The following is a 14,913-nucleotide window of genomic DNA, read 5'->3' as shown; positions in this document are numbered from 1 at the left end:
TTCTAATCCCAGTACCAGGAGACAGAAGCAGGAGGACTGTTGTTAAGTGTGAGACCAAGTAACAGGAAGTGAAGTGAAAACTGCCATAGATGACGCCAACAGAATAAAACGCAAACAATAAGAAAAACAGTAAAGGCCTAACAAAATGAGGAAGATGCTGAGTCCTGTACATGGTGAAAGGGGTCCAAAAAACACAACTAAAAGGCAGAACTAAATGGAAATTGACACACAGACTCCACCAGAACAAGTCAACCACATCTCCAGCACATTTTCAATGGGCCTGCCAGAGTAAAATCACGTGATTGAAGTGAAACACGGATACAGGAGTGCAACTAGGGTGTGAACAAAAAGACACCAATAGACAGGGTGGGACAACCCACTATGAATTTCTTTCCTAGCTTCATGTTGGGGCTATATCAACATTGTTTTAAATAACTCAACAAATGAGCCAAGTATTAACAAACTAGGTGAATCAAAAAGTATTATGCCAGAGATATTTCAATTTTAAAACATATTTTAATCAAGAAGCAGTAAATAGCTAGGTGTTATGGTTCATGCTTGTAATCCCAAATGGGGGCAGAGGCAAGAGAGTTCAAGGCTACCCTGAGCTTGACCCTGCCTTAGAAAAACAAAACAAAAACCGAACATCAGGTACAGGGGCCTACCTAAAGACACACAATGTTCCTCATTCCAAGCCTGACCTGGTGTCTAGGAAGCCCCTTGTGTACGGGCACCTCTGTAGTACACGCTAATAACCTTCACAGTACTCCTGGAGTCAAATTATGATCTTACTCATGCCATCTTGACAGGAATATAAACAGAAGGCCAGTTACTATCAAGTAGCTATAAGAGATAGGTATGACTTCTTTTTAAGGGAAGTAGGTAAAAAGAAATTAACAATTCCAACAAAGAGAGGGCTGGGTGTGGCTGGGTGTGGCTAGGTGGTGGAGGAAGCTCTGGGACTGGGGTTCTTTAGAGCACTCCATATACATATAAAGGAAAGTGTGAACGTAGCACAGGAAGCTTGTCTGTAAGATAGACTAGGAGGAGGAGGAGGAGGAGCGGGAGGAGCAGGAGGGTCAGCAGAAGCAGAAGCAGCAGTTACCACATGGTATGGCTGGGTAAGCCTTCAATCCTAGCACTTGGGAGGCAGAAGCAGGCAGATCTCTCTGAGTTCAAGGCCAGCCTGGTTTATATAATGAGTTCCAGGATAGCCAGGGATACAAAGTGAGACCCTGTTTCAATACAAATGAACAAACAAAAAAGTGAAAAAAACAGGACCTAGAGATGGCACAGGGTTTAAGACTTTGCTGCTCTAGCAGAGGACCTGAATTTAGTTCCTAACACCCAGACAGTGGCTCACAACGTCTGCTACTCCAGTTTTAGGGCATCTAATGGTGTCTTCTAACCCCACAGACATCAGGCACCAGGCATGCACCTGGTAAACACGAATACATATGACTAAAACACTCATACATATAAAAAATAAAAAATCAATTTTTAAAAAAATGAAAAATAGAAACAAAGATAAGGGAGGGAGGAAGATAGCAACGGGACTATAAACACAAAAGCCATCATTAGGCTGATAAAAAAAGGAACATGTAGTAGTTGTATAAAATAAAATTGAATTTCATATCTACAATAATTCTACTTCTAGAAATTTTACATCAAAATAGCTACTGTCGAAATACTTTGTAAAATGAAGCTTGAATTGCTTGAATAAGCATGGTTTTTCTTCCCAGCATTATGTAAGCAGACTTAATGGCACACATCTATATTCACAACAGGAGGCTTTCAAGTTCAAGGTCATCCTTATATAGTTTCTAAGCCAGCCAGAGACACTAGCTCAAAAACCAAAAGTACATTAAAGTGACTTATCCATGAATGCTGAACGGAGACAGCTCTAAAATGGACTGAGGGTAAGATGCAGGCAAAGCATGGTGTCCTTCTCTTTGGAAAGGTGAGGAGCCCGTGAGATGGATTGACAAAGGACAAATGGGAATAAAAATCAGCGCTACATACACACACAGCTAGTCTTTGATGAAGATACTCAAGAATCCTAACAGACTGAAGAGTGGAAATGTGTCCTTTTGGTTATTTGAATTGTCCTGTGTGTCTAACTCTTGCTCTTTATAGCTTCTATGACTCATACCTCCTATGTTCAAGCAGCTGACCTGATCAATCTCAAGAGTTTTATCTGGCCACAGCTCTCTCTTAAGACAATTGATCGTCAACATTTCTCAACACATATTTGATATATTAAGTGGAACAATTTTTTTTTTGTATAAAAAAAGACGTTTCATATAAATGTAGGTGCCTCCAGATTAAACAAGGTTAATTATGTTTCCCAAGCTCAGCTGATTGTGGCACATCTTTTGATGCTGGTATTCTTTAGGATATTTTGGAAAACGGACATAACTAATTTCAAGCAATGTAGACACCTAACAAAAGGTTTGAGACAGTGTGATGAAGGCTTTTTCTTGAGGGATCAGCACAGGCAGGCCTATCCCTGCCATGGAGGTCTTTTCCTGGGTAGCTATTTTCTTTGCGTGCTCAGACACTGTCGACTTCCCTTTTTGACCCACTGGTTTATTTTGTTAAGCATTTTTGTTTTGTTTTGTTTTAACTTACTTTTACTTCTGTGTCTGTGTACATGTGAAAGGGCATCTGTGGAGGCCAGAAGAGGGCATCTGATCCTCGGAAGCTGGCTGCGAGCCAGTGGGAGCTACGGTGCTGCTAGAATTGAGTCTGTTTCTCTACGGGAGCACAAGTGTTCTTAGTTGCAGAATCATCTCTCTAGCCCCTTGGGTTTTGTTTGTTTATTTGTTTGTTGTAAATAACAGCTCTCATGTCTTTCTAGAGACTATTAACAGATGATCAGACAGAAATAGGAAGCACCATCTGGTGGTGCATGCTTGTATTCTGGGTGCCTGGGTGGAGACAGAAGAGTCAGGAGTTCTAGGCCAGGCTTAGCTACACAATACTCCCCAAAACAACAATGAAAGATATCCAGCCTTGAAAACCAGGCCAGGATGAGGTTAAAAATAAAAGCTGCCTAAATATGATAAAGTATGCGCTATAAACTGTAACAGCTATAAACAAAATAAAAAACTCACCAGAAGCATAAGGAGTTACATACAAGAGTATACAAAGTTGGTAAGTTTTGTCAAGTCTAAGAAAACACCATTTGGAAGTACTGAGTTCTCTCTAGAGGCAGCTCACAAAACATCAATAAATAGGCAGTGTATCAGTTTGCACAAGAAAGGAGAAGATGATGATTTCAGCTCTCTAAAATGTTTGAATCCAAGGAAAAGCAGAGTGTAAATAGCTGGGTCCCCCCTCATTATGACTTTCATGCATAACTGTAACTCAAAGACACTGTAACATCACAAAATACCCTCAGAAAAATGTTGACTGACAGCTCAGTTGGAGTACAAATGCTGAACTAGATTCCTTAACTATTCAGAAATAGGTTTATTTAAAATTTAATAGTGTCATTGTATAATATAATTATGGTCTAATTCAGCCTCATTTCATTTAATAAATATGTGACTACACACTTGAGTAATACAGACAGAAAATCCTTTCATTGCTTGAATTCGTGCTAAAGACAACAATCACTCCCAGTTTTACCCCATTTGTTACTAACGAACTAGAGCTGGTAGGCAGCTTCAGCTACTGCTAGGATGAGTAAATACATGCCAACAGTTGCAAACCCACCCACGGATACATAAATAAATGTGTAGTCTTCACTTTTCATTTGACATTCCTTAGACTTAAGAACTGTTTATTGTACTATCCATGAACTAAGAGAAGAAAATGTTGTTATAAGTACTCATTTTGAAGTCGTTTTTATGTAGTACTGCAGTATAAGATTTGCACACTTAAATGTATATATCTAATAGAAACCCAAATGAGTGTGACTGTGTGGGTGTGCATGTGTGTGATGATGTGTAATCTTGACTGGCCTAGAATTTACTATGTAGACCGGGCTAGCTCTGAACATGTATGTGACCCTCCTGCATCTGCTAGCCAGGTGCTAGTGTTACAGGCAATTCCTATCATGTTTAGTCTAAATTATTTCTAAAGCAAATGGCTTAAATAACAATGATGTGAAAATACTTGTAGAATAGGGCTTACTTTCACTGCAGCAATGAGACGAATGTAGTCACTAAGAAGTTCTGAGAACATGTAAAAGTCGGCAAAAGCTTGTTCTTGATGTAACTGGTCTATCTTCTCCTCAACCTCTGCCAGCTGAGACAGAGCTCTAGAGAGCGCAGTATGGTCCTCAGAATTACCTAGCATGGCAGCACTCTTAGCAAAGGCGGCTGTGTTGGCTGAAAGCTCTGAAATTAAAAAAAGACAAAAAAAAAAAGCATTTAGTATTTGCTAGTAAAATTTTAACACTATGCGCTTTTCTCTAAATTTTATTTATTCACGAATTAAAATTTAAATTTATGAGTTATTTTAAATTAATATGAGACAGTCAATAAACTGCTTTGGACATAGATGCTCAGAAGCACCACTGCTGTATGGAGTGGCCTGTGTTTACATTCAGTCCCAGCATAGCCCCACCAAAATAGAATCACAGATTGTTTCTTCAGATTGTGAACTGTGTCTGAATAATTCAATAATGTGCCTTTCCTTTTCACACCAATTTACTCATTTATTGTCTTCTGCATTCTGTTGAATATGGAAATGTATTTCTCATATAGGAAGAATAAGCATAAAAATGAATAGGGCTGGAGAGATGGCTCTGAGGTCAAAAGTTTATACTGGTGTTCTGGAGAGCCTACGTTTGCAAACCCACACACTGGAATACAGAAGTACATAAAAATAAGGATAATATTTTTTTAAAAAATCACAAATAATTCATACTATAATCTTTGGCATTTGAATATTTGTCATTGAGGATAATATCTCAAGTCTTATTTTTATTTATTTTTTAAAAAATTTTACATCTTAATTTTTAATAAGATACCCAAAAAGAAAAAAGGTATACTTGTACATTCAACTTATTATCAGTTTAAGTCCTTTTCTATTTGTTGTGCAATAATGCTAAGAATTAAATGAGATTTTTTTGTTTTTGTTTTTTTGAGACATGAGCTAACCAGGAACTCATTTCGTCCAGGCTGCCCTCAAACTCACATCATTCTCCAATAAGAATTCCTAGATTATTTTTAACACAACCATTTCAGACATTTCAAATGAAGAAAAAAATCATGTTTTTAAAGGCTACTGACAATGACTAAGTTACATTTTCTGAAAACTATTCTGTTGCTGCATAGTATATAATTTCTTTTTTAAAATATCCAAAGCCAACTTCCTAAGAGATACATAATATAAACAATAAAGTTAAAACAAACTATTATATAGAAATAACTATCATATGGAGGTTGGAGAGATGGCCCAGTGGTTAAGAGCACTGACTGCTCTTCCAGAGGATCCAGGTTCAATTCTCAGCCCCCACATGGCAGCTCACATGTCTGTAACTCTGGTTTGGGGCATCTGGCACCCTTGCACAGACATGCAGATAAAACACCAATGCATATGAAATAAAAACTAAAAAAGAAACTTAAGAAAAAAATTTATCAAGTAATTAGTTTTGTCACCATGCCCCTAATGAAATCTATTAAGCATTATGTCACATAGTATCTTAGAAAACCATTGTGAAGAGTTTTGAACTCTAAAAATACTCCACCCCAAAGTCAAAGAAAGAAAAACAAACAACAAAAGTCTAACACCAAAACTTTGTGGACTAAAAAATTTCAACTCAAATTTCCTATGAGCTTTTCACTCCCCAACACCTCGTTGACCTTTTGTATTTTTTCAGTTTCTAGGCTAGGCTGGCCTGGAACTTCCTGTATAAGGATGGGCCTGAACTCCTGACTGCCTGGTTTATGTGATGCTGGAGCTCAAACCCAGCTTCTGCATGTCAGACAAGAGCTACCAAGACACCTCCAGCCCCTAAATACTGTAAAAAGATAAGCAAAATAATTCACAGGTTTCCAAGAAGTAGAGGCACAGTACAAATACTTACATAGCACTCAACCAAATGAGTAATGATTTTAATGTGAATTGAAATAGTTTTATAAGCTCTTGCTTTTTCTAATTTTAAGCTAGAAGTCAGATCAAAATACAGTGGGAAAATTTAAATGATATTGAACAAGTCCTCTTTTTCTGTTTTGAGATAGCCTAGCTTCAGACTCCTGGCAGGTCTGCTTCAGCTGCCCCCGGGCAGCCCGGGCAGCAGGACATCCTCTGAGACTGTTGTTCTTTCTTTCCACAGTCACTTCCGAATACGCACTTTAACACGGCTAACAAACCTTTTCTATGACAGACCAAGGCTTCAACACTGGCATGAAGTTTCCGAAGTTGCTGGTCAAGATTCTCAAATTGCTGTTGCTTTTCTTCAAACCACTAAGAAAAAAAAGTGAAAAATGGAGCTAATTTAGGACGAACAAACCATTGTAAATTAGGTTACCAATAGCAAGCTACCTTCCTTGTTTTAGAACAGCAAATTAGCCATATATAACCATGGTGGTCAACTGATGTAGCTGAGAACTGAACTCAATAAGCAAATTAATATCCTATTTTCTGCTTGTACAGCTTTAAAACGCAATTGTTGGGCTCATTAATTCATTTCATTATTCAAGTCGAAAAATCAGCTCTTACTGCATCCGATTCATTCATCTTGATTGTCATTTTGTTGACAGCGTCGGCAGCCTTGTTCACCATCCTCAATATTCCTGCTCCACTCAGAGCCTGCGTATTAACTGCTCTCGGCAGCTGGAATTGAATGACAAATAAGGGCAAACAAACCGGTTAAAAGCCTGGAGATTTAACTGGGCACAAAAGGGACCCCCTCCCAAAATAAAGAGAAGAGAGAGAAGAAAAGAGAAAAGAGGCTGTATTTTCTTCACCCTCACACATTTCAACAGTGAGATCTAATTTCTCAAATGCACTACTTGTACATTCTCAAAGGAAAACTTAAAAAATGGACTTTCCATTGCTTTTCTTCTGCACGTTTACATTTAGATAGAACAAACACTGTTTGTCAAAACACATTAAGAAACTGCTGGACTCTAACACAGCCACCTGTCTCGGAGCACAAGCTGCTGCTGAGCAGAGGTGCTCACTCTGTGAAGGCTGTGCTCATGCGCTTCTAGAAAACTCTGAGATTCAAGCCAAGGTTTTTTTTTTTTTTTAAATCTCAAACAATAACAATTAGGGCAGCAACAGAAAAATTATTTCTCATCTATTTGATTAAAACCAGTTTAAATTCTTCAAAAAAGGAACTGTCCATCCTCTATTACTAAAAGAAGGTATTTGCAAGGTAACCAACACCAAGAGTCCCCAAGCATGGTTTTCCTACGTCTACTGAACTAATTATTTACTGAAGAGCTAATCTTGTATTAGTTAGAGCAAATATGAATGAGAAAATTTCAAGTGGAAATACCTCTGAGCTTTCCAAAAACTGCCTTAAGTCGGGATCCTGAAGCAACGTCGGATGCTTTACTGTTCTTTGAAGATACCTATATTCAAGAGTTCAATTGATCCTATTTTAGTACCACGTTAAATTGTGTTTCAACAAAAGAATAAAAATAATCTAGTAAAAGTATCTTTAATCTATCTATTAGTCTACACTCATTATAATAATCTAGAATTTTATACAGTTGAACAGAGCATGGTGGTACAGACCTTAATACCAGAATTTGGTAGGCAGAGGCAAATGGATTTTTTTGAGTTTGAGTCCATACTGGTCTACTCAGCAAGTTCTAGACCAGCTAGGTCTACATATGAGACCCTATTTCAGGGGGTGGGAAGAGGAGAGACTTTAAAGAATCAAATACAAAGTTTTTGGTCATTTAAAAAAGTATTTATTTTTGGGCTGCAGCAGTTAAGAGCACTGACTACTCTTCCAGAGGTCCGGAGTTCAATTCCCATCAATCACATGGTGGCTCACAACCATCTGTAATGGGATCTGATGTCCTCTTCTGGTGTGTCTGAAGACAGCGACAGTGTACTCACATACATGAAATAAATAAATCTTAAAGAAATGTATTTATTTATATGTATGTGTATGTGACTACATGTGCACATACGTGCCTGGTGCCCATGAAGGCCAAACCTGGACTCAGTGGCAGTTGAGAGCCACTATGTAGGTACTGGGAACAAACCCAGGTCCTCTGCCAGAACAGCAAGTACTCTCAGCGTGAGAGCTACCTCTCTAGCCTCTTTGCTCATCTTTTGAAAGGGAGACAGAGTAAATACTTTATCAATATCTCACTAGGACAATTTAGTTACAAAAGGATATATGAACTATTAGCTTGTGTAACAATGTTTCTTTAGACAGAATTATGTTTCCAGTTATAATTTTAGGGAATTAAGTTAATATACCACTATGTATATTTTCTTCTCAACAAGTATAATTACTATTATCTCTAAATTGGGAAACTGCCTATCAATATTTCTTGTTGATAGATTTAAACAATCAGGTTTTGGTCCTTGGTTCTGATTCAATAAGGACTAAATTTTCTTCAACAATTCCTCTTTTTTTCTTTAAACAAGTTCTCATTACCAGTACAGATTGATCTTATCTTACATTTGCTATCCTCCTTTGAAAGCCTACCAAGGGCTGAGGAAGTAAAAAAGAGGTGGCCAATGGTGGCTCAGATCTGCTTTAAGTAGAATAAATTGAGAAGAATCACTTGAGTTTTCTAGTTTCTACTTGTGTGCTTAGATAAAGCAAAACAAAGACAGCTGCATAAAATCCTTAAGATGAATAGAGTTAAAAATAATTCTGCTAAATTCAATGTCAACAAAATGAGAGATTATGAAAGCAAAAACCCTGGATCTTGGATGACGATCACCTGTTTATTTAGCAGACATTTGCTGAGCAGTGAAGACATGTTATTTCTATGTCCTAGAAGCCATCAGCATGCAAAGGTTATTACTATCTCTTCCTTTATGGAATTTACAATTTGGTACTAGAAGACAGATACTAAGCTATAAACACAACAATCACATAAATTACATAATCTATTATATAAGACAAGTCCCATGAGAAAAGAAGAATGGGGCACATGGGACCAAGTATCTAAGATGTGCTCCGTGCCAATTGTGATAGGTACAATGAAGCCAGCTGTCAGAACAGGCTTTACTTGAATATTTAAACACCGAAAAGGATAATGAGCTATGTCTTAGTTAGGGTTTTACTGCTGTGAACAGACACCATGACCAAGTTAAGTCTTATGAAAAACAACATTTAATTGGGGCTGGCTTACAGGTTCAGAGGTTCAGTCCATTATCATCAAGGTGGGAGCATGGCAGTATCCAGGCAGGCATGGCACAGAAGGAGCCAAGAGTTCTATGTCTTCATCCAAAGGCTGCTAGTGGAAGACTGACTTCCAGGCAACTAGGGTGAGGATCTTATACCCACACCCACAGTGACACACCCATTCCAACCAGGTCACACCTATTCCAACAAGGCCACACCTTCAGATGGTGCCACTCCCTGATCCAAGGATATACAAACCATCACATTCCACTCCCTGGTCCCCATAGACTTGTTCAAAAACATGAGTCTATGGGGGACATACTTAAACATAGCATAATGCAAAATGCATTTAGTCCAACTTTCAAAGTCCTCATAGTCTATAGCAGTCACAACAATGTTAAAGGTACAAAGTTCAAGGTCTCTTCTGAGATTCATCCAACTTAATTAACTGTAATCTCCAAAGCAAGGCAGGAAACCAGCTGGGCAAACTCCAAACTCTGCATTTCCATGGCTGATGTCAAAGCAGTCTTCAGATCTCCATTCCTTTTTCATCTTTGTTGACTGCAACAAACTGCTTTCTCCTGGGCTGGTTCCACTCCCTGTTAGCAGCTTTCCTCAGCATGTGTCCCATGGCTCTGGCATCTTTAACATCTTTGAGTCTCCAAGGCAATTTCAATGTTACAGCTTCTTGTTTCAGTGTCTGGGATTCCACTTGATCTTTTGGACTCCTCCTAAGGGCTGGCATCACTTTTCCAGCTCTGCCCTCTGTAGCACTCTAAGCTCAGGTTGATCCACTCCACTATGGCTGCAGTTCTTGGTGATCACTCCATGGTACTGACATCTCTAATACACTGGGGTATTCCACTCCAAGTAGGCTTCACCAATGCCTCTCATAGGCTCTCTTCAGGGTGCCAAGCCTCAAATCCTTTGCATGACCCCTTCAGTCCTGGGCCATCAACTACAGCTGAGGCTTCACCTTTTCCAATGGCCTTCCCTGGCCTCTCACAGTGCTAAGCCTCAGCTTTTCTCCATTATCCCTTCATTCCTTCACAAGCAGTACCACCTGAGTGACTCTTACACATTACCAAGTCCAGCCGCAGCATGAGGTGCAACCTTGGTTATCTCTGGAACACGGCTTCTTTGTGCTCCCAGAAAACAATTTCCAGAAGATTTCACCTCAGTGATGCTGGTCTCTTCTTAATCACTGCTAATTCCTTAGCTCCAGCTAACCAGCATCAATTTTCCCAGTAGTTCCTTCCATTCTTAACTCTAGAGCCAGAGCCACATGGCTGAAGCTGCCGAGTTCTGCTGCATACAGGAACTAGAACATGATCCCCTTGTCCTATTACATTATCACTAGCTTTATGTTTTCTAAATCCTTCACTGCGTAAGCTTGGCTATCCTGGTTCTTGCTCTGTAGATTGACCTTGAATGCAGAGATCAGCATGCCTGTCTCCTGAGATTAAAGGTGTGTACCACCATGCCTGGATTTAATTTAGCTGGGTAGGATCTTGCCCCAAGGTCCCACTCCCTTAATCTGTTATCTCCTAGAACACAGGAATTTGTTCCATTTCACTTCCTGGTACCCCTTTAATACTCAAACCATATATTTTATATTTTTCCTTTCTAAGCTTGCTATGCTTGTTCAAACTTCTCTTCATAAGACTTAACCAGAGAACAAAGTCTCTGCTGGGCTTTTTTGAAACTTCCTTTGTCAATGCAATTAATCCAAGTCTCTTCACCTTAGCCTCAGGCAAACTTTTCAGACAAGGGCAAAAAGTAGCCACATTCTTCACCAAAGTACCACAAAATCAGTCTTTATGCCACATTCTGAAATTCTTCTCCTTTGAAATCTCTTGGGCCAGGTCAACACAGTTCAAATTACTCCCAGCAACTAAGTCTTCCATATTCCTACTAGGATGACCCATTAAGCCCCATTTAAAGCATTCCATTGCTTTCCAAATACAAAGTCCCAAAATCCACATTCTGTCAAATAAAAGCATGGTCAGGCCTATCACAGCAATACCCCACTCCCAGTACCAACTTCTGTCTTAGTTAGGGTTTTACTGCTGTGAACAGACACCATGACCAAGTTAAGTCTTATGAAAAACAACATTTAATTGGGGCTGGCTTACAGGTTCAGAGGTTCAGTCCATTATCATCAAGGTGGGAGCATGGCAGTATCCAGGCAGGCATGGCACAGAAGGAGCCAAGAGTTCTATGTCTTCATCCAAAGGCTGCTAGTGGAAGACTGACTTCCAGGCAACTAGGGTGAGGATCTTATACCCACACCCACAGTGACACACCCATTCCAACCAGGTCACACCTATTCCAACAAGGCCACACCTTCAGATGGTGCCACTCCCTGGTCCAAGGATATACAAACCATCACAAGCTATAAATGGGTAAAAGTTAGAAATGCCTCAGATTCCAAACAAAATGGTCACTGTGGCTCAGAGCAAAGTGGGGACCAAAGAGACATGAGAGATATGGGTAACAACAAAGTGAATGAGCAGTGCAGGTCAGATAGGGATCTGTAGTCAATTCTAAGAACTTTAGTTTTATTGAATACAATTAGGATTAGGGGCTAGTGCAATCTGCTCTAGGGTGGCTTTGTTTGTTTTTGAAACTGTCTCATGCAGCCCAGGCTGTGTTTTAACGGGATTATTCTATACATGCTGTATTTAAGGGAGGGAGGGAAGAAGGTAGGAAGGGAGAGGGAGAGGGGGAAAGGGAAGGGGAAGGGAGAGGGAAGGGGGGGAGGAGGGAGAACTGCCAAGGATGAAATAATCACAGAGCCCACTAGGAGAACAGGTCGCTAAGTTAAGCCTTTGGATTACTAGCCATTAGAATGAGAGCCCAAGCTTTCGAAGCAATAGAACTTCCCGGGGAATAAGAGAACCCTAGAGAGCGATCTACTTCCAAATTCACTGATGTGAAAGCATAGGATTAATGAATCTATCTTATCTGTCTGGGTCTTGCAAATGAACTTTTAAGTACTTGAAGTGAACACTGATCCTAGCCAATTCATCAGAGATAAGTGTTCACTTAAGTTACACTTCTTGCACAGGTCACATAGGTATTGCAGTGCAGGACAGATTTCAAATGGAAAGTCATTGTGAGTCATACCTCTCCATGTCTTGTCTGTACATGTGTGGATTAAGATACACGTGCTTGCGTTGTACAGTGTATTTTTTTAATGTAGCCCATGCTAGCATCTAAGATGTAGCAATCCTCCTGCCTCACTCAGACTCCCCAGTAGGATTACTGGTATGAATCAAAATGGCCACCTAATAAACTCTTACACACCACTCTAATACTCTTAATAAAATCCTATCTATAAACCTACTAATTCCACTTAAGGTGGCATTCAACAGGTCATGTTTATCAGTAAAGAGTATGGAAGAGGGGACGAATTAGAACAAATTTTGACAACATGGGAATGTCATAATAATACCCACTTTGTATGCCCACCTAAGAACTAATTTTCAGATAAGCAAAGGAAACTTTTAGGAACTAATGAAATTAGATCAAGATAATTTGAATCAAGTAACCATATAGACTATATGGTAAACTCTAACTAGAAGAATAATGAAGCATCAAATCCCAAGTTCTTGGCAGGACAAATCTTTGGGTAAGTACATGCCGTCCAAAATGTTTCAAACTTCCTCATAGGGCAGAGTGGTGCACAAACAACTTGATGCCAGCACTTGGGAGGCAGAGACAGGCAGATCTTCCATTTTGAGGCTAGTCTGGTCTACAGAGTGAGTTCCAGTACAGCCAGGGTTACACAGAGAAACCCTGTCTCAACACACACACACACCAAATACTTATCTTACAACACAATCAATTCCAATGTTTATTTAAATGTCTGATACAATTTAAATAATTCTAAATAACTAGATTCTCTCTTTAAACATTAGCTTTTATTTTTTTATTTTTAAACTTTTTTTTTTAAAGATTCATTTATTGTTATATGTAAGTACACTGTAGTCATCTTCAGACACACCAGAAGAGGGTGTCAGATCTCATTACAGATGGTTGTGAGCTACCATGTGGTGGCTGGGATTTGAACTCAAGACCTTCAGAAGAGCAATCAGTGCTCTTAACTGCTGAGCCATCTTACCAGCCTCTTATTTTTAAACTTTTATTTCATTTTATGTATGAGTGTTTTGCCAGGCTCTATTTCTGCACACTGTGGCATCTACAGGTCAGAGATGGACCTCAGATCTCTTGGAATTGGGGTTACAATGGTTGTGAGATGCTGGGAATCGAGCATGGGTCTTGGAGAAGTGCTCTTCACTGAGGAGCTACCTCTCCAGTCCTCTTTAGCTTTTTTAAAAATGGAATATGGTTAACTTGACTTTTCTAGGGGATTTTCTTAAAATGTAAACAATTTACTACTAAATAAGAAGTTGTCTCAAAAACAGTTCTAAAAATTAAATTGTATCATGAAGATATATATGCATACAAACAAGAAGATACACACAATCCTAAAGGCTAGCAACCTAAGTCACTGATAAGGCAGAAGATAAAATGAAGACCAGACAAAATTAACTATGCTACTAGAAAGTGGTAAAGCCTCAGAGAACCAGTGTCATAGTTCACTATTTTAATCTCACTACTCCGAAGAGACAGGCAGATCTCTGTGAATCTGAGGCCACCTTGGTCTACATAGTGAGTTCCAGACCAGCCAGGACTACACAATAAAACCCTGTCTCAAAAACAAACAGCAAACAAACAAACAAAAAGCTTCGCTGTACTTCTCTGATAGTCTCAACTGTGTTTTCACATTTTAGCACAGAAAGAAAGTATTGTATGTTAAGGTGTAGGAGGTAGGAATATTCCCACCCTTTTAGCCTGCCTTTAATTCCAGTACTGTGGTAGGCAGAGAGAGGCTGATCTTTATGTTCAGTGCCAACCAGGACTACACAGTAAGACCCTGTCTCAAAAAGGAAAGAAGAAAAGCAAGCCTTGAGATCTACAGGACATGTATAATTATGTACTCTAAAGGAAGATAGAACAGAACGTACTTATTCTTCTTCTTTAACGGAATCTAAGCAAGGAGTAACATTACTCCTTTAAAGTTACTTATTACTTATTTAAAGTTACTCTTTACTTAAAGCCAGACTTAAATACACGACAATGACAAGGCACACACGAGCAGTTTTCACAGTTTAACAATGCTTATATCAAATAATCTACAGTTGTTGTTCTTGGAGAGGACCCAGGTCTGTTTCCCAGCACCCACACAGTGGTTCACAAACATCTGTTAACTCCAATTTCAGGAGATCCAACCCCCTCTTCTGACTTCCACAGGCACCAAGCTTGCATGTAGTACACATATCACATATTCAGGCAAAACACTCACATGCATTAAAATAAACAAATCTAATTTAAAAAATCAATTTAGACAAACTATAAATTATTAAAACAGAAGGTTAAGTATGGCATAATTAGAACAGTAGATTAATATAGCATAGCTTCCTAAGACTCTAAGTAATTTCTATCTGTTGTATTGGGGAAGGGCAGTGCTAAGGGCACGCCTCAGGCCCCTGAAATGTTACATAAGCATTTCTCCATGGAGGCCCAGTCTCCTCTCCTCCCTGTCGTTTATATTTTGAGACTGGGTC

At 39.2% G+C, this 14,913-nt stretch overlaps 1 protein-coding gene across 1 annotated transcript in view; it reads right to left on the bottom strand.

Moving 5' to 3' along the window:
- Positions 1-14,913, bottom strand: part of Snx2 (sorting nexin 2) — a 47,003-nt gene that overhangs the window by 4,678 nt on the left and 27,412 nt on the right. The window contains exons 8-11 of the mRNA XM_085833582.1: positions 7,460-7,535; positions 6,676-6,789; positions 6,327-6,420; positions 4,141-4,346 (exon numbers count right to left, since the gene is read on the bottom strand). Coding sequence (XP_085689708.1) covers positions 4,141-4,346; positions 6,327-6,420; positions 6,676-6,789; positions 7,460-7,535 — 490 coding nt within the window. The remainder of the gene's footprint in view (positions 1-4,140; positions 4,347-6,326; positions 6,421-6,675; positions 6,790-7,459; positions 7,536-14,913) is intronic.

The sequence above is a fragment of the Mus caroli genome, unplaced genomic scaffold (assembly GCF_978045245.1).
Source record: "Mus caroli unplaced genomic scaffold, Mus_caroli_1 scaffold_19, whole genome shotgun sequence".
Lineage (NCBI taxonomy): Eukaryota > Metazoa > Chordata > Mammalia > Rodentia > Muridae > Mus > Mus caroli.
This window is presented reverse-complemented; position numbering and strand designations above follow the sequence as displayed.